The sequence below is a fragment of the Protopterus annectens genome, chromosome 5.part1 (assembly GCF_019279795.1).
Source record: "Protopterus annectens isolate FY-2018-M chromosome 5.part1, PAN1.0, whole genome shotgun sequence".
Lineage (NCBI taxonomy): Eukaryota > Metazoa > Chordata > Ceratodontiformes > Protopteridae > Protopterus > Protopterus annectens.
The window spans coordinates 332,230,640-332,256,486 of NC_056736.1; the positions used below are offsets into that span (position 1 = coordinate 332,230,640).

Genomic DNA, 25,847 nt, shown 5'->3' on the forward strand with positions numbered 1-25,847 from the left:
AAGAAAGTAATCGGACAGGTGAATCAGTCCAGAAAGAAAGCAAAGTCTTGTATTCACCCTACTTATTTAATAACATCTAGTAACATGACTTTTTAAGGGCGGCAACGGTGGTGCAGCGGTTAGCATTTTTGCCTCACAGCAAGAGGTTCCCTGGTTCGATCCTTGGCTGGGGTGGCTTCTGTGCGGAGTCTGCATGACCTCCCTGTGGTCACGTGGGTTTCCTCTGGGTGCTCCGGTTTCTTCCCACATCCCAAAGACATGCCGTAGGTGGATTGGACACTCTAAATTGGCCCTAGGTGTGAGTGTGTGTATGTGTGTACCTTCTGTGGAAGGTTGTGCTGTGGCTGGCAACTCAACACTGTAAAATTCCACTGCCAATCATGAGCAGACAGGTGATCCACTGTGGCGACCCCTAACCAGGAAAAGCCAGAAGAAGTAACATGAATTTATAGGAGCAGTTTCCACCATTCTCTGTGCACATTTGCAGCCATTTTTCTTAGGCCAGTTGGCATTCATCAAACTGGCTTTTGGCAAATTACTACAGTAATTTTTTTCTAATATAGCTAAAATGTTACGGTTTTGTACAAGCTTGGCAATTAACCATAATTCTGCTACTGGCCTTTGCCCATTAGGTTGCCATTGTTTTCTGGCATCTGATGATGTCGTAACTTCTCCACTATTTTCTCTCCCCATTCATCTCTTTTTTCCGGTAACCAAGAGCTTGATTTTTTAATTTTCTCTTATCCTCCTGACCTTGTCTGTGGATGCCTTAATCCACAAATGCCTCATCGTAATGTTTATTTATTTTATTAAACATTTGTTTACCGGGAATGTCCGACTTGAAACAAAGCCAATTTTCAGCGGAGGCCTGGGGAGAAATGCTCCAGATGAATGTCTTTGAAATGTGGGAGGAAACCGGAGCACCCAGAGGAAACCTACAGGAATGCAGGGAGGACATGCAGACTCTGCACAGAAGGCACCCCAGCCTATTAAAGTGGCTTCTGAAAATTTTCATTAATGTGTGGTCAAAGTACTTCAACTAATCCTTCCAGTCTGTGTCTTTCCCTTTTCTTTTTTTTTCCAAGCATCTTCATATTCTGAGGTAGTATATCCTCAGATATCCAGTGCTGGGGTGCCAGTGGTCACATTACTGCCCTTGTTCCTAATCCAGAACAAGCAGTTGAACTGCTGCTAGTCCACAGGAAATAAATAACACACAAATGAATACATTCAGGAAATTTTCACAGTTTGTATCCAGTCTAGTATATTATTCCCCACTTAAGGGTTCTGTAACCAGCTCCATTAGAATTGACTGTGCCAGAGAGTTGTCAGCCTGGTCTGATACATTGGCCAGGAAGTAACTGAGGATTTACAATGCACCCTCTCATGACAAAAATGTTATCACTTAGCCTATTTCTACAACTTATCTCTCTTCTCCCACTTTACTCCTACTGCAGGTATATCCTGCTTCTGAGGTGACTGCATTCCAGGTGACTGAGTCAGCAGCCCCACTTACCTCTTTCTTGCTGTCACTGCTCTGTTATATAAAATATTCTGCTTTTGACATACAGAGCTACATCCACAACCTTCTTTTACTTCTTTCTTTCCTAAATTCATACCAATGAATCATCATGCATGATCCCATGTCTTTGTCAGCCATCAGTAACTTACCAGTGGTCACGTCCTCCTTGCCATACTGACATACCTCACAAAAATGTATGATATTTTTCCCCAATGGTTCTAGAGTCTACTATCAAATGTTCTTTAAACCCCTTTTTTCATCCTCTTTGCATATTCATCCTTAATTTAATTACAGATCACACTGAAACCTTTGATGGGGGGTAAGTGACCCTGCTCATTAAAAGTTATTTTCTACCTCCCTTCCTCAGAATATGACCAGCCACTGAGCAGTCATCTAGATGTCCCTTCTACCCACACCCAGTGTAATCAAATGCAGTTTATATGAAGTTGTAAGATTAACCCCTCAGTAGATTTCTTTCATTCACATTCTTTCATGCATCATAGCCTTTTCATATATGGATTTATGTAAGTGTCTCACCATTTGTCTATCATTCTGAATATATTTTCATTGAGTCACTCCCTGAGCCAAGTGTTAAACTCTACAGTCTCATCTATCATGGTTGTGCTGCCATGACAAATAGGGCTGTCTGGAATTGCCATGAATCCCCTGGTGTTCAACAAAGTATACCCAGCTTTAGTACATAATCCATCATTATATCCATTAATTCTTCTAGTAAGTAACCAGTGCCAACACAGATGCAGTCAACCTCTCCTTCCTGATAAAATGAAGGTACTATCCATTCTTTCTGTAGTGAGCCTCCAGGAAAAATCTCAGTGCAAACCATATTATATCACTGCTTTTCTCAGGAATCAAGGACAAATCTAAAAATAATGAGGGGGGCCCAAAATCATGGAGAATTTTTAATTCACTTAAAAAGTTAATAGAACAACAGGTTTTGCATCAGTATGCATTTTCTAAACTGTAAGAATTATGAAACGGTAATGTCTAGCATTATTGACTGCCTAATCCTTGGTGATTCACTACAAAATAAAAAGTTTTAAGAGGGACAGTACATATAAATGAGGCAAAATCAGGGACATTCTGCAAAATCAAGGACTGCTAATTAGCCCTATCCACCTATTTTACCCTTTTAACTAAATTTGTAAGCAGAACAGACCCCTGCTAGCATGTCTTCTTAGACTTTTCTGTGCTGTCTCTTACTTTCACCCTGCTCTCTCCTCCACCTCCCACCTTGCAAGCTAGATTCCCTCTTCTCTCTCCTAAGCTCAGATCTTCAGATCCAGTGTCTTTCCATTTACTCACAATTTCCTTCCATATTGCTCCTATTCTTGCATGTCCATATTTCTCATTATACTCCCTTGCTCTCATTCCTTTACATCCTTTCTCAAGAGCATTCCCTGTTAGCCTCTTCATTTGTGACTTCCACCTTTCAGCCCAGCTCATTTTCATTAATTTCCCCATTACCATCTAATCTCTTAGCAACTCCTTCATCCCTTCTGATTTATTGTATTGTCCTCAAACTTTGCCTAATCTCCATTTACCACTGTGTATCATATACTCCTCTGGGCCAACCCTCCATATCTCTTTCACATATCACAGACTCTCACCCCTACATGCTGACCACATTATTATTTGCACCTCCCTCAACAGCCTACAGTAAACCAGATCCCGCTGCAAATCTTCCTAAAATGCCCCACCTCCCATCTCGGTTCCCTATTAGATGAAGGAACACTTAAAATGCCAAGTATGATATGCTCAACAGCTTTTAAGCAAACGTTCATCTAAGCAAAAGCTAAGTATGTCAAAACAAGGAGTTTCGAAAAGTTATAGTTGAACAGTCATCAGGAAGCCAATGGCTGACATCAGAATGTCCACCTTGTCTAGCCGTTCTTACAGTCCACCACTGTGCTGTAGTCTCATTGTTCACTCTGTATAATGTTATGACAGTCCTCCACTGTGGTATGATCTCTGAATTTAAGTAGGGGGGGTACAGCCCCCCACATTGGGGGTGTTGGGGGTAAAGCCCTGCACTTTATTTTGTTTGTTGATTTGTTTTTGTTTTTTTTGTTTTATTTGGGGGGGGTTAATGGTGTACAGTACATTTTAGCCTTCAGCCATTGGCTTCCTGATGGCTGGCCAACTATAACTTTTCGAAACTCCTTGTTGCGACATTATGGGGTTTCGCTTAGATGAACATTTGCTTAAAAGCTGTTGAGCATGTCGTACTCAACATTTTAAGCATTCGTTCATCTAATATAGACCCTCCCATCTCAACATTCTCCTTTCTTCCATTCCCTATTATTTCCCACAAATCCTGCAGTATGTTTTCTCAAAAGATCTGTTACTCTTGGTGCTTCTCCAGATCAACAGCACCAATCTGTACTATTTCTCATCATTTTCATCAGCAGCAGCAGCACCCTTTTTCCCATTTTCAACATGGGGTCAGGCCATCTCTCTCGATTCAATACCACACTCCTGCCTTCCTCAACATTCATGCCTGAATGTCACTGATTTTCTTTCACACAATCCATCCACCTCTTTGCTGGACGTCCTTATTTCCTCTTACCTTCTTCCTGTCTGTCCCATACCTTCTTCACCAGATTGTCTTTTCTGCACATGTGTCTGAACCACCGTAATCTGTTCTCTTTGATCTTTTCTGCAAATGGAGCTACTCTGTCTTCTGCTCTTATGTCCTCATTTCTTATTTTGTCCCACAGTGTGTATCCTGCTAGCTATGTTTGAATGAAAACAACCATTTGACCCTGTATCCTACACACCAAGCTGCAGTAACTTATTTATTAGATGTACTGTTTACAGTGAAAAACTGTGCAGAAATAATTTTATGCTGGAAAAAGTACAATGAAGATTAGGAAAAATGAAGGCTATAACAGGCCCTAGCTTTCTTCTTGGTCTTAACTTCCTGGTATTTACATATGTAAAGAACATTTCTGTAAGTATAAGAAATATCTATACTCCATAATATTTTTCTAATGTCTTTTTCTATCTTCAAAATGCCAAAAAGAAAGAAAGAAATGTAATCATGAAATCGTTTTTTCTAGCATTTCACAAACAAAAATAAAATTAACCAAAATGATAAGACATACAGAATGATTTATTTGGTCAAAAGAGAAGAATATTGTTTAAAAAAACTCCATCTGCATACAAGACCTCCAAATACAAGCTGAGACATTTGAAAAACAGCAAGCCATTACAAAGACAGAAATACAACAAACTTTCACAAGTTTAGATGTACATCATTTCATTTTGAAGTTTGCATGTGTAGAACAAGGAAATAGCATTTAAATGATCACCACCCAAAGAAGAAAAAGCCAATTATTCGCTTAAGAAAATTATGATTGCGTCATCCTGACAATAGGACAGGTTTATCTTAGATTCTTTATTTTTTTCTTCTGATTTGCATGGATTGCTTTAGGTGACTGTGCAAATCTGACTGCTGCTCATCTGGAATAAAATCCTTGGAGAAATAAATCAGATGTTATTTTCCTGAACAAAACAGCAGCATCATGAGCATCACAAAAGCATATCTAAATATTGCAAACTAAATGGCTAACTTAAATACACAAAGTACAAAATCAGTAGTTGGTCAGCCTAGGTGACTCTTTTGACATATTCTCTAATTATAGTTTACACTTCTTAGATGACAATTACATCATGCAATAAACTTCCCTTTCATCATATGAATGATAGTTACTATTCTAGATTTCTCATCTCATGACAGTTGCTTCTTACATTCCCACATCTGATACATTTCCTTACATCTGACAATCTCTGTTCATACAAAACATGCCATAAAGCAAGGTTGAATCTGTAACTATTTGTTGTCCTGAAAAAGTTTCTAACTGCATTTCTAGTCATGTGATGTCTGACAATAGCTTTTATTCACACTGGAGTATAACAAATAAAGATTAGCTATACTTCATCTCAAACTGCAGCATGACACTTGAAATAATGTTACAGAATGTGATTATATTTTTTATCATAGAAGCAATGTCTGAAATAATTCTAACTGAAGAAATTCATTGTGAAACTTCTGCTTTAGCACCTCACTTAATGTCCCCCCTAATTAATGGCTGTAATACATGAATTAGATTCTTATTCACTTATGAAAGAGGCTAAAGAAAACTTGAGCCAGAGCTCTATCAGATAACCATCTGATCATCATCATACTCAGATCAGGACTGAGTAGTAACTCAGTGGAATAGCTAGGATGTGTATGGCCAAATGGACACTAAGTCAAAGGTGCACACACTCTATGATATGCATGGACACTCTATGAGTACCACTCATTTATCATTATGAGTCCTGTACTATCCTCATCATTTAGGTTCTACACATACAGCATAGCATGATTAAAATTATAAATAATACAGCTAAAAGCATAGCAAGATTAAAATTATAAATAATATAAAGCATTTCAAAAATCTCCTTTGCCAATCTAAAAACAAATTGTTTAGCCATGCCCATGGTGAGCAATTAGCTTCCTTGGTATGCAAACAAATCTACAACTTGTTGAAGTATACTCAGATGATTTCTAATCTCATTTCTTTACCTGGAATGATGCATTTGAATTTCACACATTCTGCTGTCTCTTGCTGAGAATAAATATGTCTGCTTAACTTCCTCATAAAAAATCAGGACTTAACTACCATGAACTTGCTGTATAGAATAGTCATTTGCATAACCCTATATGCAGTTTTACCCTTCCCACTGCTCACATTTCACTTTCACAAACCCATTTACAACTTGCATTTTCCCCTCCATTTGTCCTGGCATGCAGTAAAGTAATGTCTTCTGTCACTCCTACCTCTCTGAGCAAAATCTGTAATACCCTGCCATTTCCCATATCTCGTGGTCATTTATCATTAACTAATTTACACATTTGCAGAATTGTAACAAAATTCTGCCGTGCTTTGAATCTGATAACCTTATCTTCAAGAAAAAAAACTAATTTAATTTGTTTCAATATATTGTTCATAAGTTTCTAGGTGTCAGTCCTTAGGACAGTATCACTATAAAATAAAACTATAACTGATAAAAGTGTCACATACTTCCCAAGTAACCATCCTGTCAGATGCACAGATATAAAAATGCCATTCATGCCACACCTAATGTTTTCTGATCCATTATATTCAGGTCTGAAAGTAGTCTTACTACTTTTGTTTAATGCTTTCTAATGTATTTTCCATCATTTTCTCTAACTCATTTTTTTCCTGTAACTGGATCAGTGTTTCTCCTTTTTTCCTTAAAATAATTTGATAATTACTAATAACATATTACTGAATTCTTGCATAAAAATCTGCATGTAACACTTGCTTCTAGAATGTAATCTTATATATACACTCCTGAAATTTCAGAAAAATAACTATTTTCCTGAAAAATCCACATAGGTTCATAGGTTGGTACTAGGCTATCAGCCCTAGGGTCTGTACAAGCCTAGCCATAACAATTTCTTGGATATTTTTCCCACAATATTTACTTCCCTGGACCCCTGTCTAGCAGGGTGAATGACATGATCCCGGGGTGAATTTTCTATCTCCCATCCAACCATCAAGGTTCCTTTTGAAGAGGGCCAAGGAGGCGCTCTGCTTGACATGTATGGGCAGTCTATTCCAGAGTATGGGGAGTCTCTGAGTCTGGAACCTATCCCTCCAGCATGTTTTATTCATTGTGATGACAAGGTTTAGATCCCTGGAGCGTGTGGCTCTGAGGGATTGGGATTTCTTTAAGTGGGGCATGTCCAACAGCTCAGGGTTTGACATGGCCTTGTATGTTAAGCATCACCTCTGAGTAGACGATATGCCACAGAGTATAGCTGGAGTTTTTTTAGATGGTCAGCATATGGCATCTGATTTAGGCCTGTGATTCTTAGTGAGGTATTTCTGCGGCTTTTTCAGCTGTTGCAGATGTCTTGTGAGGTACATACCAAATGGGGCGTTATACTCTATAATGGGTCTAATGAGGAATGAGTACAGTGGGACAATGACCTCCTTTTTCCTGGATGAAAAGCCTTTAGTGATGAGGTGTGCCACATAGAAGGATTTCCTGACTGCTGTGGTGATGTGGTTATCGAAGGTGAGACCACTGTCCACCTGTGTCCCTAAGTCTCTCATCATACTTTCGGTGTTGAATGTACTGCCACCTATGTGGTAATTCATGGGTACATGATTAGCCCAAAGGGATAACTATACATTTCTTGGCATTAAGCTTGAGCCCATGGCTCTGGCACCAATCATCTGTTTCTGTAAAGCCCTTTTATAGAATATCCACATCATTTGGGGATTCAATAATGGCTCCTAGTTTGCAGTCATCTGTAATCTTTGTTAGCCAGATTCCCTTAGTGTTGGCCTGTACTTCAGAGAAGTAGATGCCAAACAAGAGCGGTCCCAGGACTGAACCCTGAAGTATTCCACTTGTCACTTGTCTGGAGCTGGATTTGGAGTTGGCTACTTTTACAGTCTGGGTTATGTCAGTAAGCCAGTTGGCAACCCATCGAGTGATGTAGGGATTTATGCCCAGCTTAGTAAGTTTATCTATGATTCCAGAGTGGGGGGTGGTGTCGAAGGCCTTGGCGAGGTCCAGATAGGCTGTGTGGACCACCTTACTCTCGTCCACAGCTCTGGAGACTGATTTGAAGAAGTCAATCAGGTTCAGGAGACAGGATCGGCCCTTCACGAACCCAAACTGGGTGGGGTCCAGTGTTTGAAGGTTGCCAATGTCTTTGTTTATAAGTTCCATGATAATGTGATCCATGCCCTTGCAGATTGGGCTCATCAGACTGATGGGATGGTTGTTCCCGGGATCCAAGGTGGATCCCTCCTTGTGGAGTGGGATAACTGTAGCTGTCTGCCACTCAGTGGGCATGAAGCCTGAGGTGAGGCTATGATTAAACATGACACTTATGTGAGGTCCCAGTTCATTTTGTAGTTCATGTAGTACACAGCCCGGGATGTCATCTGGTCCCATGGATGCTGTATTCTTAGCTTTAGAGAGTGTGGTTTCTACCTGTGTGGCCATGGTTACCAGAATTTGGCAATCTTTTGGTATTGAGATGGGCCCTTTGGGGGGTGAAGTTGGCACTAAATCGGTCTGCCAGGATATTGGCAATTATCCTTGGGATCAGTATATTTAATGCCATTGTGTTGTAGCTCAGAGCAGATCTAAGCATTGCCATTTAGATTCTTGACATTACTATAGAATGCCTTGTGGTTGTCTTTGGAATCTTTGGCAATTTTATTTTCGTAACTCGCTTTTGAGGATTGTATGGGGGATCTCAGCTTCTTACTGAGGCTGGTAAGGGAGTTTTTTGAATCCTGGTATTTTCCTCTTTTCTGCAACAGTTTCTTTCTTCTGTTGTATAGTTTGTTTATGGCAGGGGAACACCAGATTGGCTTCCTTTTTTTTTTGGAGGAGAGCATATTGGCTCTATTTAGGCTGGCATGATTCATGCACAAGTGAATGTGCTCATACAGTGCCTTAGTGTAGGATTCAGCAGTCAAACTTTCAGATCCTGTCTGCGTGGGTGTCATGAAGTTTGTCACTTCTGACTTGAGTAGCATGAAGCTGGCTTTGGAGAAGTTTTTTACAGAGGTTTCCTTACTGGGGGGTGGGGGTGGGATGTGGATGTCAAGGGTGATTTGCTTATGGTCAGACCTGACCATTGAGGGGGTGACCACTGGTGTGGAGCATCTATTGCCCATGTTGGTAATGACCAGGTCTAGGATATTGGAGCCCCTGGTGGGGCAATGGATTTGTTGATCTAGGGCATTGGAATTTATGAATTCCAAGATCCGTTGGGAAAAGGTGTTGGTACCCGAGTAGTTTTCCCAGTTAATGGCAGGGTAGTTGAAATCACCCAGTATTAGGATGTGTGGCTGTATCTTAATATTTTCCAGTATGTTTAGAAAGGTGTAGTGAGAATCTTGGGGCATGGTGGGGGATCTGTAGCAAGCTACAATTTGGATTGCAGTCTTACCTAGTGTTAGTTGCACCTGGAGAATTTCAGATGCATTGTGTTGGGCAACTAGCCTGGAGGTGTGAATATCTTTGGTGAATATGGACACTCCTCCACCTTTAGTGTTTCGGTCTTGGTTTGGTGGCCAAAAAGTGTGGTAAGAGTTGTAGCCTGGTATTGCAGGGGTGCTGTCTGGAGCCTTGAACCAAGTCTCAGTTACTGCACAGATATCGATGTTCTCCATTTTTAGGAGTGCCTCGAGAGGGTGCATTTTGAGGTTTAGAATTCTAGCACTGAGTAGCATTACCTTCAGATTTTGCATGCTTGTATCTCTTATGGTGGTGGTTTTGTCCTTTGAACCTTGCCTAAAAAAGGCACTACAGGGGTGGTGAGAGCTTTAGCCAGTAACCTGAATCCCAGGGGTGACAGGTGCAGACCATCTCTGTCAAAGCATCATGGTTTGTTGATCATGTCTTCCCAGGCAGACAGATACTGGATCCCCTTTGAATGACACCAGAAGCTTAGCTAATTGTTGAAGTCAAGTCATTTTGTCTTTATACAGTGGTATCATTCTGGGAAGGCAGGATGCAACTCAGGGCTAGGGTCATACCTGCCTGTGCCACATGATCCAAGAGCTCTTCCATGTCTCTTTTCATGTAGTCCAGGGAGGTACGTCTCAAGTCATTCACTCCAACATGGACAATGACAGAGTCATATTTGTACTTGTTGTGGAGTGACTTGAGTGCATGCATTATGTGGCGGATCCTGGCACCCGACAGGCAGCTAACTGTAATTTTCTCCTTGTTCAGCCTGGTGAGTGGGACATCAGTGTGCCTGACTATAGAGTCACCTATGACTAATGTGCTGGGTACATTGTCTTGCCTTATGGGCTGTTGTTGGGTGGCACACTGATGTTGTGAGCTATGTGTCACTTTGGTTGTGACTGGTGTTTGTTTGTGTTTCAGCTTCGGAAGTCCTTGATGCTTGGGCAGGTTAATGTTAAGGGCCTCCGCATATGTGGGTTTAGTGTTGCTATGTGTGGGTGTTGATGGTGTGAGTTTTGACGGGCTATGTGTTGCTTGAGGTGTAGTGCAGGTGTTAACCTTCTCCTCTTGCTTGTCTAGCACAATTTTGGCTGGAGAGAGCTTTACTTCCAGTTTGGCTATGTAAGTGAATCTCTCACAGGTTATAGTGTTGGGTGGTAGGAGAAGAGAGTTGTCTGTGTACATGAGGCATTTGCCGCATTGCCCCAGTATGCCCAGATTCACCAGGTGGACAGGAGAAATCATCAGAAGCTGACCCTTGGACATGCCTGTGTAGGTGCTTTTTTGTTAAGTACAAGAGCTGTTTTCCCTTACCTTTGCAAGGTACTTTGCAATTATAGGCTGTTTAGTGCCTACGATTAATTTCTCCTTATTGACAAGGAGAGTTGAGTGCTTGTATCAGTTTCAGGCTTCCTAGTGCTTACCAGCAGGTCCTAGAGCAAGTGCTAGTCACAGGGGTTCAGATTTTAGTGCTACTACTGAGAAACCAACTAGTTCTAAGGGAAAATTTGAAGAGCAGACTTTCTGGCACCTGGAATAGTTTAACAGTAACCCCATGGTGCTGCACGATGCAAAAAAATGCACAAACACACACATTCTTAAGGCAGAAAGTTGAAAGGGATAGAAATCAGGCCAAAAAGGCTAATAAAAGTACAATTTCAGTGCTGGAAGCCACTCCTCTAGTGTTAGATAGGCAGTGCAATGCTCACCACTCCCAAAGGTAAGCAGTAGGACTTCCCTCTACCACAGCAAGGTCTGGATAGCTCTGAACACAGAAAATAAAGTCCTGAGACAAGCAAAGCCTGGGATCTGGACTATACTGGCTAGGAAAGGTGGGAAACGAGCAAACAAGATAGTATTTTTTTTCTTGGTTAAAACAGGCTAAACAATGCAATAATACAGTAAATAAACACAGAAAAGGCTAACACACGAGTGTATAGTCCTAAACAGTAAATGCAATTAAAATTCTACAAAATTAGCAATTTAAAACTTTTTAAATGAAGCAAGGCAAGTGCACAACTGAAAAACGATTTAAGAGGCAGTAATACAGTAGAATAAGTAGCTAGTCTACATATACAGAGAAGTCTATATATACAGAAAAGCAGCTAAAACACACAAACATATAATCTTGATAATGTTATAAAATCATTGGTTTGTAACAACTGGCAATTCTTGTTGATTACCACACTCCATGTAAATGAAGGTTTCTACATGCCTACCCATAAATTCACTAATATTGATATTTCTTGTCAAACCCATAACAATTTGTCTTTATAAACTATGAAATAAGCATAAAATACTATGTATAGCATCTTGCTATATCAACCTTAAAATAAAACACCATTATTTGAATGTACTATGCACTACCAAACATTTCATTTTTTTTATATGTTAAATTAACTTTAACAGTAAGCCAGTAACTGAACTTGAATCTTCTAATTTGTATAACTTGAATAATTTACTTGGTCTTTACTGTAAATATAAAGAATGTTGTAGACTTCAAATTTTAGCTGTAAAACACCTTTCATTTGCCTATTTAAATCTTAACTTTAGCTAATGAATAATAAAAACAACAAAAATGTTTTCCTATAGTAATCATCTATTTTTCTCAATCACTGCTGACTTGCCTGATATAAAACTTAACTCTGACTAGAATATGGAACAGTGGCCACTTCCTAGCCTTTTGTCTGCATCTTTTGTTCCACTCAAGAGACCTGTGAATCATTTCCTACACTCTGCATGCAATTACCTTTCTCATGCTTCTGTAAATATGGCTCCTTTGTCTTTTACCCCTCCATCATGTGAAGGCATATTGAAGAAGAGATGTAGCTATTGCTGTTCATACAAAAACAAACTTGTCCTTCCTATAATCCCAATTAATCAAATATAATGCTATTCCCACTTTACCTAGGATACCAATTTTATGACAATAAACCAAAAAGAAAAAAGGTCACACAGACACACCATTTAGTAAAAACTAGAAGAAAAACCTAGCCAAGCTAGAATTTTCACTATATGATACCTTAAACCTTATGGAATAGAGGCCTATGAGATATATGTAAATGCCCCTTTAAGGACATAAAGTGTTTCAGCTATATGGCTTTGGAATATCCATGACTTTTTACTCTTTCCTTTTTAAGTCTTTATGGACATATTCTGACCAACAAAGTGAAATGCCACTATCTGTGGATATGCACATTTCAGCTGTCTGAGAAGGACATCTACACAGCATAAGCGGCCTGTTCAGTTTTATTCTCAAAACACAGGATGTTTAAACCCAGGTGATGTCCACAACCATTAAGGTGTCTGAAAAATATCCCAACTACAATCAAAACCAAGAAGTATAAAGGTCACACACACAAACCAATCAGTAAAAACTACAAGACAAACCTAGCCAAATTAGAGTTTTCACTATGTGATACGTCAGACTCCCAGGAATACACGCCTATGGGATATATGCAAATGAATTCTTAAGGACATCAAGTGTTTCAGCTATATGGCTCCTGAATGTCCCTAACTTTTTCATTTTTCCTTTTTAAGTCTTTCTGAACAGATTCAGGCCAACAAAGCCAAATGCCACTAGCTGTGAACATACACATTTCAGCCTTATGATTTCATCAGCACAGCATAATCAGACTGTTTGGCTATTCTCTAGAAACACAGGGTCTTTAAACCCGACTGATGTCCATAACCATTAAGGTGTCTGCAAAATATCCCAAGTAACAAACAAAACCAAAAAGTAAAAAAGTCACACAAACAAACCATATGCAAAACACCCCCTAAGGACATCAAGTGTTTCAGATATATGGCTTCTGAATGTCCATGACTTTTTCCTTTTTTTTCCCTTTTTAATGCTTTATGGACAGACTCAAGTCAACAAAGTCAAGTTCCATTAGCTGTGGACATGCACATTTAGTAAAAACTAAAAGGAAAACCTAACCAAGCTAGAGTTTTCACTGTGTGATACCTTAAACCTCCTTGAATAGAAGCCTATGAGATATATACAAGTGCCCCCTTAAAGGCATCAACTGTTTCAGCTATATGGTCTCTGAATGTACAAGGCTTTTTACTTTTTTCTGTCTTTCGGAACAGATTCTGGCCAACAAAGCCAAATACCAGGAGCTGTAGACATGCACATTTCAGATTTCTTATCACATCATCCACACAGCATAAGGAGACTGTTTGTTTGGCTATAATCTATAAACACGGGGTCTGTAAATCCAACTGATATACATAACCATTAACGTGTCTACAAAATATCCCAACTAACAAAAGCAAAAAGTAAAAACGTCACAAAGACAAAACCAATTAGTAAAAACTACAAGAAAAACCTAGCCAAGCTAGAGTTTCCACTGTGTGATACCTTAAACCTCCTGGAATAGAGAGGCCTATAGGATATAAACAAATGACCCATGAAGGACAGCAAGTGTTTCAGCTATATGGCTTCTGAATGTAGATGACTTTTTACTTTTTAAGTCTTTATGGACAGATTCAGGCCAACAAAGCCAAATACCACTAGCTGTGGACATCATTGCATAATTTATACATTTGTAGAATTGTATGAAAGTTGTGTTGTGCATTGATCCTGATACCCTTATCTTCAAGAAAAAAAACTAATTTAATTTGTTTCAATATATAGTTCATAGGTGTCAGTCCTTAGGACAGTATCACTATAAAATAAAACTATAACTGATAAAAGTGTCTCATGCTTCCCAAGCAACCATTGTGTCAGATGTTACAGATATAAAAATGTCATTCATGACACATAATGTCTTCTGATGCATTATATTCAGGTCTGAAAGTAGTCTTATTACTTTGTCTCATGGTTTCTAATGTATTTTCCATCATTTTCTCTAACTCATTTTTTGTCCTGTAACTGGATCAGTGTTTCTTCCTTTGTCTTATTCATGCTCCCTCTTACAATGCTTTGCTAATTACTAATAAATCATTACTGAATTCTCGCAGGAAAAAAAAAATGAATATGACACTTCCTTCTAGAATGTAATCTTATATAGTCTCCTGTAATTTCAGAAAAATAACTTTTTCTGAAAAATCCTCGTGCATATGTGCAAAATAATCTTGATATTGTTATAAAATCATTGGTTTGTAACAACTGGCAATTCTTGTTGATTGCCACTCTATGTAAATGAAGATTGCTACATGCCTATCCATAAATTCACTAATATTGACATTTCTTGTCAAACCCATGACAATATGTCTTTATATACTACTTAATAAGCTTAAATTATTATTTATAGTTTCCTGATACAACAGCCTTTAAAATAAAACACCTCTATTTGAATTTATTGTGCACTACCAAACATTTACTTCTTTATATGTTAAATTAGCAGTCAATAGTAAGCCAGTAACTGAACCATGACTCTTCTGATTTGAGCAATATATGTGAAGTAAAATGTTTGTGTTAACTTTAGTGTGATTACTTTTATATGAATGTAAATTTGCCTGTATCACAAGTTATAATTCAATAAAGGTGCTTGGGAAAAAAATCTTCTGATTTGTATAACCTGAATAATTTACTTGGTCTTTACTGTAAATTCAAAAAATGTGGTCTTAAAAATTTTAGCTGTACAACTTCTTACCCTAGTTTGTCTATTTAAATCTTAACTTTAGCTAATGAATAATAAAAACAACAGAATTTTCTTTCTATAATAATTGTCTGTTTTCTCCCAGAATTTTCTTAAGCTCCATTATACCAGTTTTAGGTGGAATATAAATACATGCCAGTGTAATCTTCATCCCTTGCCAGTAGCCCCTTAGCACTACAAATCTCCTCTGATTCTAGCATTAACCTCTTCATTCAGACTTCCCTTCTCTACCACCCCCTCCCAGATACTTGAAGCTACTTAACTGTTCCACTATCTTCCCTTCTATCTCAATTCTCAGCTTCGTCTGATTCCCCCAATTTGTTGCCATCACCACTGTCTTATCTGTGCTTAGTTTCATCCCATGTTCCTTCAGTTTTGCATTCCATTCCCCTATCCTTTGCTGAAGTTCTTGCTCAGAGTCTGCCTGTAATGCCACATCATCTGCATACAGCAACTTTGTTGATCTGTACCCTCCAACATGTTTGCTAATGTAGTCCATCACCAATGTGAACAGCAGTCGGCTCAGAGCTGAACCCTGGTGTATACCCACTCTTAGTGGGAACCCCTCGTACTTGAGTCATTGTGTCCTTGTACATAGCCTGCACTAATTCTACCAATGTTTCCGGGACTTTGAACTACCGCAGTACTGCCCAGATCAGCTTTCTTGGGACCTTGTCATATGCTTTCTCCAAGTCTAGGAATGGCCAGTTGGACTCTTTTCTCATCTCTGTCTTCTTCTCAGCTATCTGTCTCACTGCAAACATGGAGTCAGTTGTGCTGAATGCTGATCTGAATCCAAACTACTCATCTCCCATCTTACATTCTATTACTCTGCATATCCATTTATCGATCACCCTCTCCAGAGCTTTCATGCAATGTGATAGGAGTCTGATGCTTCTCTAGTGCCCACAGTTGTGGATGTCCCCTTTGTTCTTGTACACTGGCACAAGTATGCTTATTCTCCAGTCATCTGGGATATGCCTCTCTCCACACTGCTATAAGTACCCTCAGGAGTCATTTCTCACCTATCTCACCCAGCATCTTGATCAGATTTGCTGTGACCTCATCTGAGCCTGCTGCTTTCCCTGACTTCATTTTCCTTAGTGCTGTTCTTACTTCTTCTAGGGTGGGCTTTTCTTCTCAAATTGCAGGCTGTTTCTGGGACAGTACAACTTCTGAGGGATTTTCTTCATTCAGAAGCTTCTGAAAATACTCTTTCCATCTGCCTTTGATGTCCTGTGGTCTGGTGAGCAGGTTGTTGTTGGCATCCCTTATGAAGGGTGTCTGGCTGTCTTCTTTATCTTTCTGTCTTTGCCTTGCAACCTGATATAATTTCTTTGTGCCACCTACTGAGTCACTTTCCAGAAGTTGGTAGAGTGCCTCCGATGCCATATTCTTTGCTATTGCAACTCCTTTCTTAGCTTCTTTGTCAGCCAACCTGTATTCCTTTCTAGCCTGGTCAGTCTTTTCTATCTCACACTTTTTCCTGCACTCCTCATTTCTTTTGATGAATTCCTGGACTTCTGCATTCCACTACCATCTTTCCTTATGTACTTTATTTCCATACCTGGCTCGGCCACATATCTATTCTGTAGTCCTCACACATGCTGTCTTGACACACTGCCATTCTTCTTCATCTACATCTATTTCATCCTCTTCTTGGGGTGCTATAGCCCTGAGTAATTCTTTGAACTGCAGCACTTTCTTTCCAGTCAACCAGGTCTTCAGCCTGGTCTCTGTTGACCATAGAGCTTTCTCTGACCACTGCTTGGAGCAAGACATTATATGAATATGGTTCCATGATTCTTATGCTGTATTACACAGCACAAGACAAGATCATTTAGTCTGTAATTTGGAATTTCAAGTATGCACCAGAAGAGAACTTATACTGAATAAAACAGCAAATATACAAGTAGCAAACTTTTGCTGAAGCTGCTTCACCCTGTTTTATTCTCTCTGCTGCTTTGAAACATCTTGTTTCCACGTCACATTCTAATCATTTTAATTCAAACTGCATTCTGATGTTGTGTGGAGATAGAGTTGTTTTGTTGCATGGTCTACACTCAAAGCTACAAATAGATGGTCTCTAGTGTCAGTGGACTGGATCTTCACTGCAACCAACGCGGCTCTTATATCATTCTTGTACATATTATCAGGTTGGATTCCTTTGAATTTGTAGTATTTCATCAGACGTGACACTGACATTTTCATACTCCACAGAGCTCATTTTTGCCTTTTTTCCTACTTGCATTAAATAGAATAATTGCTATAGAAGGCATGCTGCTATATATTTTCCTTTGGGGTTACCATGTTACTCATACTTTCTGGTGATATTCTTTTGTACAATATAAAATGCCAATTTGCAATATCCACACCACTGCAAATTAAATTTATGTTATGGTATGGCCTTTAAATTCACTCTGCTGGCAGCAGTTTGTGTGTGATTCTCAAGAGCTATGGACTCCTGATGAATATTGCTGAATGTTAAATAGGTTTACTGGCCTGATTGTTGTACAGTAAATGTTATTTGTGTAATAGACAATGCCTGCCAACCGTCTGCACAGCAGCGTTATAATAATGGTCTGTACAGGATCCCATCTCCACCTTGCTCTCACCCAAGTGTCTTTCATTGCTGTCTTACCAGTAGTAAGAGAAAGCTGCACACACATTTTCCAGGATGATTAATACCTCTCCTGTACTATATACCCCTTTCCTCTCTCTAAGGTAATACAGTTATACCACAAACACGATTACTGTTCATAATTCAGATGCCAATGTTTTTATATATATATATATATATATATATATATATATATATATATATATATATCTGTCTAAGGCTCTTGTAATGGTTTAATCAGTTAGTATGACCTACTTATGAGTCTGCAGTACACAGCTACTGTTATGTAGTTTACTCACATCTCTGAAATGTAATACACATTGTGTTGCTCTGCTTCTTATGCATATCCTCCACGGTTTTGCATTGCAAAAGTCTATTTGAAGGTCTAGGACAGAGCATGTCGATCTCTTGCCTATGAATTATGATAACTCTTATTAAGTGCCCGTGACTTTAGTCTGAAGGATGCACACCATTCCACTGCCTGATGCTTTGCAATCTCTAGTTTCACTATTCAAATGAACAAAAGACCTAAATATTTGAGTATCTATTTACCCCATGCATGTTACGTAAATATGAAAATTATCTCTTACAGCTTCTTAAAAGTCTACTGCACTGTTTCAGAGGAAGACAAGAGTCAGTAATTGCAGTGAGTGTTTCAGTTCGAACATCTGGTGTCAGTCAGTTTGTTTGTTTGTGTCTTTCGGCTTTTCCAGGTTAGGAGTCGCCACAGCGGAAGTCCGGTCCGCTAATGATTGGCAGTAGAGTTTTACGTGCTGGCTTGCCGGGCCTAACGCACAACCTTCAATGAAGGAATGCCCGTTCATGCATGTCGCCACACAGAAGACGCTCTAACTGAGAATCAAACAGGCAACGTCTATCTGTGAGGTAACAACGCTACATGGTGTCAGTCAGTATGAGTGATTATTATGGTAGAACAAGACTCAGTAATTGCAGTGAGTGTTTCAGTTCGAACATCTGGTGTTAGTCAGTATGAGTGATTATTATGGTATCACTGTGGAATAAACTACTTAAAAAAGTAGTTGAGCATGATTAAAGTAATATACAAGGATATTTTATATTCTATAAACTTAATAATATACCTGTTGACTTCAGTTGGTCAGCACTTTCCAGATCCTTTGAACAAACTTTCAAAAGGAAAAAAAATAAATACAGAGATATATGTCATGCTGTATGTCAGTAAAACCTGGAATAGGCTTCCCCATCCTTTAATACACATTTTCCCTCCTTGCCCCAGTTGTCTTATCAATCATCATTCCCTACCTGATCTAGCAGCCCATTCACTCCCAGTCACATGGGTGAGTGTCAGCAGAGAGGCACTAACATTCAGGCAGGCATCATAGGGTGGAATGTGATTTTTCAATATTTTTTCACCCCAGTCCCCACCATACACTCAAAGATGTGCCAGAAATGCAGTTTTGTACACAGTGAATTTGTCTATGTGTACCTGCTGTACCACTGATATTGTAAGCTAAGAAGCAGGTTGCCATGAATAAATACTATAAACAGTTGGTCGTTTTCATAAGTTATTAATCCTTATGATTGAAGGTGGACACTCAGATCAGGGTGGCACAGCTGCATATGAAATGAACAAAAACAAAAGCTGCATAGCTTGCAGTACTGTTATTAACTGTTTCTTTCTTCTTGTTACAGCTCTAATAAATTTGTAAGTATGGACATCCAGGAGAGAAGAGTGGAATTGGAAATACCAGGCACAAAGCATGTCACAGTTTCTGGTCCATAACCGAATGATTCCATGCAAACATCAGGATTTCTCAGTTTTGCCTTAGTCTTCTTAGCAACATTTCTCAGAAGTAAAATTACATTTAAAAATCACATCTAAGCGTAATGTACTTTCCAAATTCAATGACTGTACAAAAATGTAAGAGACTGTTGTAACTAATACGCTGATAATGACACTGCAGAAATTGGTTACTGTGAAAGTAGAGAATCCAAATGAAAAAGAAAAAAATAGGAATATGGTCACTCAAATCCAGCTAAATAATAACCACAAACTCCAAACTGAAGCACTGGAGCAAACACACAACAGATTAAGCATATAAACCTTTAATTTGCTTTTTGTCACAAGGACTTCATCAGTAATAATTCATGTAACAGTATTCCCATATTTAAACATCATTTATTTATTTATTTATTTTATTTTACATTTGTTGACCAGGATAGTCCGACTGGATCTATGTCCATTTTCAGCGAAGGCCCAGGGAGAAAAGCTCCATACATTAAAAACAATTACAAAGAGAATTAATTGTGGCTATTAACAATATAGTTATCTGACATAGCTAAAAACATGTTATATACAGATCAATTACACAGTGCTGTGACATAGCATACCAGAAATGGCTGGTGATTCAAATGAAGAAATAGTACCGAGTAAAAGTTTTCAGGTAAATAATTAATACTTTTTTTTTTTTGTCCATAAAGGTACCAAAGGAAGTGTAGAAATCAATATAGAATAACAAAGCAACTGAAAATAGATGTTATAGACAGTAAGGGTGGTCATGCAAGAGGAGAAAGTGCTAGTCAGAATTTGCACATGGGCATAGCCATTGGGATTTTAGTAAGATTCTTAGTTGCTTTTTGAAAATTGGCATAGATGAAAGGGATGCTAGTTCACTTGGAAGTTTGTTCCAAGTATTACCAACAGCATTAGTAAACAGGCAATCTCCAGATTTGTTGTTGGATTTTAGGGTAGCAACTAGTGCCCTATTTGCTGATCGTAGGGTTGTAAGATTTTTATATGGGCTGATAAGGTTACAGAGTATGGGAGTGTCTGTGGGATGATGTAAGATCATGTGAACAATAGTAAGTTGCTGGATAAGAATCTGGTTTTGCAATTCCAGCCATCCTAGCAGTTTAAGATTTTGGCAGTGGTGGGTTTGAAAAGGGATGTAATGCCTTCTATATAGGCATGACCTGTAGAACGTTAAAAGGATTAGGGAACATCTTTATGCTATAAAATCTAAAGATTTAAACAATGCTCTATATAAGCATTCTATTTCCTGTGAAAAATACAAGAAGTTTTTTATATGTGTTGGAACAAGTTTGAGAAAACCTACAGGGGTGATTAGAAACACACTTTAAGTAAAAAAAAGAAACTAAGTGGCAGATAAATTTCCAGGACTTAATGAGACTGTCAATATTAAATGCTTTTTAAGAGACAGAAGACTGAAAATCAATATTTAAAAGATAGAAAATTGCAAGACAATGTTTAATTTAAGATTTTGCACTACTGCATTTCATGCTTTTAGTATTTTTAATAAGTCATTTTTGTCTTTTTAAGAAAAATTGTTTTAATTGAAAATTTGATCGAATTATTAGTGATTGTTTCTCATTAGATGTATTAGGTTTAAATACAGGATGACTGTTATATGAATTATTTCTGATGAAGTCCTTGCGACGAAAAGCAAATTAACGGTTTATACGCTTAATCTGCTGGGTGTTCCCTCCAGCGCTTCAATTTGCAATTTGTGGTTATTATTATTTATAAAGTAGAGAATGCCTCGTTGAACTGCTGTATAATGCTAACAGAACAGCAGTACATATTGTATACAGAGTTTTGGGCATACTTCTCAATTATCACACATTAGGTATTTCACTCATTTTGGCTCTCAATATTCTCTGTAATACTTAATGAAAGCAATATTCCACATTACTCAGAGACATTTTGAAGTATGTATTCCATATTAATTTAAAATGTTCTGTAGTTTACAAAAACAAAAAGCATTATTTAAGTTGATTTCACTGTGTTTTCCACTTCCATTCTCATGTTTGAGTATGGATCATGCATTCTGCTCACTTAATGTATATTGTGTCACATATTTTTGTGAAAAAAAAAGCTTAAAAGGTGTGGATGTGGGTGTGCATATAGTATTACCTGGCTTTGATTCGCATATTTATATTAACAAATAATGAGCATTTCTTCTTTCTTATCTTTAACTGAGGATTTGTTTTAGCTCAAGGTATACGAATGACTCGATGATGCAAATTCAAGGTTTTATTACCTCATTTTTTTTCTTATCTTTAACTGAGGATTTGTTTGAGCTTAAGGTATATATATATGACGCAAGATGATGCAAGTGTAAGTTTTTATTACCTCATTTTTCACGTCTTCACACACACTTTTGCGGAAGTTCCCTGCATCATCCCATTTTGTTTTTCTGACATTCATTTTATACACAGTACATTGCTGGTCAAATTTAAGTTGTACATAAACATTCATTCAGTTGACATCATTTAATATGAGCTACTCTGACTTATTTTTTATCCTCTTTCAAGACTACATTGCTGACATACATTTACTTCATTAAATTTGCATACAGTAAGAAATGAGACATTACAACTTTCCTGCTGTTTCAAAACTTATAAATATAATGCTCAGCATGCGTGCAAACTGTATATTACTTTAATAAAATGTCAGTATAATTTCTGAAAGACTAGCATTTATCATTTTCTCTGTGCATTACTGCTAACCAAATACATTTCTTTTTCAGAACTGAAAAAACATTTTGATAACATTTATGTACTGCTTAATTAATAGCACTGCACATAGTACAAATCTGTCTCATGTTGTACTCATAAGCTGCACATTTTTTTTTTGTTACAGCATGGTTGTGATATGAAAAGTGCTGTAATTATCACAAACCTAGACTGTAGCAACTTAGATAGTCATTGTAAGAAATCATTGACTTGCTGATATGGAAAGACAAGGCACTCACAGAATTATTTATTTATCTATCTATCCTTTGTTGACCAGTTTAGTCACACTAGGCTAGCAGCTTCTTTCTGGGGAGACCTGAGGTGATATTTATAGTATTAGGGAAAATTTGGCCATGGCATTGGGGAACTTTCAATGCACTTTTTGATAGGTGCCGTGGGATCTTTTATATCCACCTGAGCTACCACCAACTCAAGCAGATGAGTCTCAGTTTAATGTCTCATCCAAAAGACGACACGCTCAAGAGTGCAGCATCCCCCTTATGCTGTACTGTAGTGTCAGTAATCAATCTAACTGGTGTGGGAATAGTACCCATAGCCTTCTGCCAAAGGTGAGTGTGCTACCTGTTGCCTCTACTGACACTGCAAATTTACTGACACTTTTTATTCTTAAAGCAATTATACATAGCTCATACACCAGTGGTGGATTAAGTATACTTTGGGCCCTGGAGTGTTTTTAATCCATGGGTTCCCCCTGCCCTACAGCCAGTCTTCCACCCCCAACTCTAATCCTTTGCCCCCTTAACTTATTTTGGGGATCACACACACAAACATGTTCTTCTGGGTTCACCTTCCTATTGTTTTAATACATGAATAAGCATGTTCTTTTGGTTGTCCACAATGGTTAGGTCAGATCACAAAGTGGTGCCCCTTGAAATAAATATAAAACTAGAAACCCCAACTAACTCCAAAACCTTTACAAATTTTCTAAAGCAAACTAGCTCCTATTAAGTGATGGGATAGCTACTTTTCAAGCTCCCCCAAACCCAGAATACAAAGAAGCCTATGTAGAGGCATACGGAAAAGCCCTTTACAACCATATAACAGCTGCATAGAAACAGCAGAACTAGATTGAAATAATCCTAGGACAAACCGCAAAAGCAAGTCACTTTGGTGGACCCTCGATATAAATTGATTGTGCAACAAAAGAAAGAAAATCTTAGAAGTGAGAATGTGCACAACAGAGCAAAAACTCCCTCAGTCTAAACAAGCAAATCAGGGGACTACCCAAGTCTTCCAAAGCAAATTTTGAGACAAAAATAGCCTCCTAAGCTAAGGATAACCATAAGGCATTTATCAGTTATATTCACAATCTTAATTGCAGTACCCAACAATGTGCAGAATTAGCTGTAGACAGCACCATCTATACTCTACCAGAAGATACAGCAAATGTGCTGGCCTGTAAATTCAGCTCAAATTTCATCTCCCTCATCACCACCAGTTACCTCCAAATAAATACCTTCCACCATTCCTCTACTAGTTACACCACTGCGCTCCCTAAAGTTAAAAACACTGCTTCAATGGGTCCTGACAGTATCCCAGGATGCCTCTTAAATAGCTTGACACAGGACCTATCAGGCATACTAGCATCTCTATTTAACCAGAGCCTCCAGACTGGCTTTGTCCCTGTGGAGTGGAGTACAGCAATAGTCACTCCTCTGCATAAAGTGGGGCCATCAACAGACCAGGGAAATTACAAACCCATAAGTTTGACTAGTCTTACATGCAAGGCCATAAGAAGAAGAATCATGGACCTGAAAAAATAATGACACAGGAAACCTTCAAACACTGGATGGAACCCAGTTCAGCTTTGTCAAGTGCAGGTCATGATTGTTCAATCTGGTGGACTTCTTTGAGAAAGTCATTGGGTCCATGCATAGGGTAAAACAGTGCATATTGCCTACCTTGACCTGCTAATATATTTGACACAATTCCCCACTCGGATATTATAGATAAACTCACAAAACTGGGCATAAATCCCTACATCACCAGATGGCTAGCCAAATGGCTCACAGACAGGACACATTAGAGTGGGGGACTCCAGATCCAGCAAGAGGCCAGTTAATAGTGGTGTGCCACAGTGCTCAATGCTCAGGCCTCTCCTGCTCAGAATATACTTCTCTGAAGTCAAGACTAATGTAGAAGGCCTTTGGCTGACTAAGTTTGCTGATGACTGCAAGTTGGGGACAATCAGTGAATCCCCCCAATGAAGTAGATAGCCTTCAGAAGGGTCTGACTCATGACTGGAGCCAGAGCCATAGCCTAAAACTAAATACAAAAAATACATAATTATACCCTTTGGGAAGTTGAATACTCCTGCAAATTACAGCATTAATAGCACAAAAGAGTGGACTCAGAGGTGAGAAACCTAGGTACACAGAGATTGTAGCCTAAACCTAGACCGCCATGTATCCACAGTGGTGAGGACACCCTTCTATGTGGCACAGCTTATAAATAAAGGCATGACATCCAGATCCAAGGAAATTATAATCCCACTGTACTCCGCCCTCATCAGACCAATAATAGAATACAATATACCTTTTGGCATGTACTTGTCCAGGCACTTGTTACAGCTGGAGTGGCCTCAGAGTTTCCTTAAAAATAAATATAAGGTATAAACATGTCCTATGCAGACAGATTAAAAACATTTTCCCTTTATCTCCTACCACCTATTAAGGGGTGATCTATACCTAACCTACAAGGCACTCACAAATCCAGCCATGATGTAACTGTTACACATTTGTAAGACAAATGACTTGAAGGTCACCCAGTCTAGGAATCTAAACCTGGTCTATGACATGAACAAAACATGATGGAGAGATAGATATATGTCTCTGAGATTACCCCTTTTCTGGAACAGGTTTCCTATTCATGTAAAGCAGAGCCCTTCCCTGACCCTCTTCAAATGCATTTTGGCTCAATGGATGGGGAAATTGTAAATTCACTCCTGGGGTGATGCCCATGTTCCTTATGGACAAGAGAAGTCTGTAAAATACTCAAAGGCATAGGCACAAATCTAAGCCATCCTGTAGGTCTTCGGGATCAAAAATGTGTAAAATTTTGGTAATAATGGCTGGAATTGTAAGGGCTCTTAAGCCATTAGCCTAATAATCTCCCTATGAACCTTGATCTGAACAATGCATTTGAAACAATATCCCACTGATTTATTACTGACAAACTCTCATAATTGGCACAAATCCCTAAATAACTCACTGGATTGCTGGTTCGCTCACAGTTAGGACCCAAGAAGTCAGGATCAGCAAGACCACCTCCACCAAGAGACTGGTCACCAGCACAGTACCCCAGGGCTCTTTGTTGGGCCCATTCCTTTTTGGCATCTACTTCTTTGACGTCAAGGCTAATGTCAAAGGCCTCTGGCTCACTAAGTTCACAGATGACTATAAAGTAGAAGCTATCACAGATTCCCCCAACATCAACATCCTACAAGAGGGTCTAATACAAAAAAATGACTAGTGCCAAAGCCATGGATTAAAACTCAAATCAAAGAAATGCATTATAGTGTCCTTTG

At 38.7% G+C, this 25,847-nt stretch overlaps 1 protein-coding gene across 1 annotated transcript in view; it reads left to right on the forward strand.

Annotated features, from left to right (window-relative positions):
* Nucleotides 1-22,250, forward strand: part of LOC122803406 (interleukin-1 receptor type 2-like) — a 207,578-nt gene extending 185,328 nt beyond the window's left edge. Inside the window, exon 6 of the mRNA XM_044073008.1 lies at nucleotides 19,457-22,250. Within this exon, the coding sequence (XP_043928943.1) occupies nucleotides 19,457-19,473 (17 nt within the window). The 3' untranslated portion in view covers nucleotides 19,474-22,250. The remainder of the gene's footprint in view (nucleotides 1-19,456) is intronic.
* Nucleotides 22,251-25,847: the final 3,597 nt, after the last annotated feature.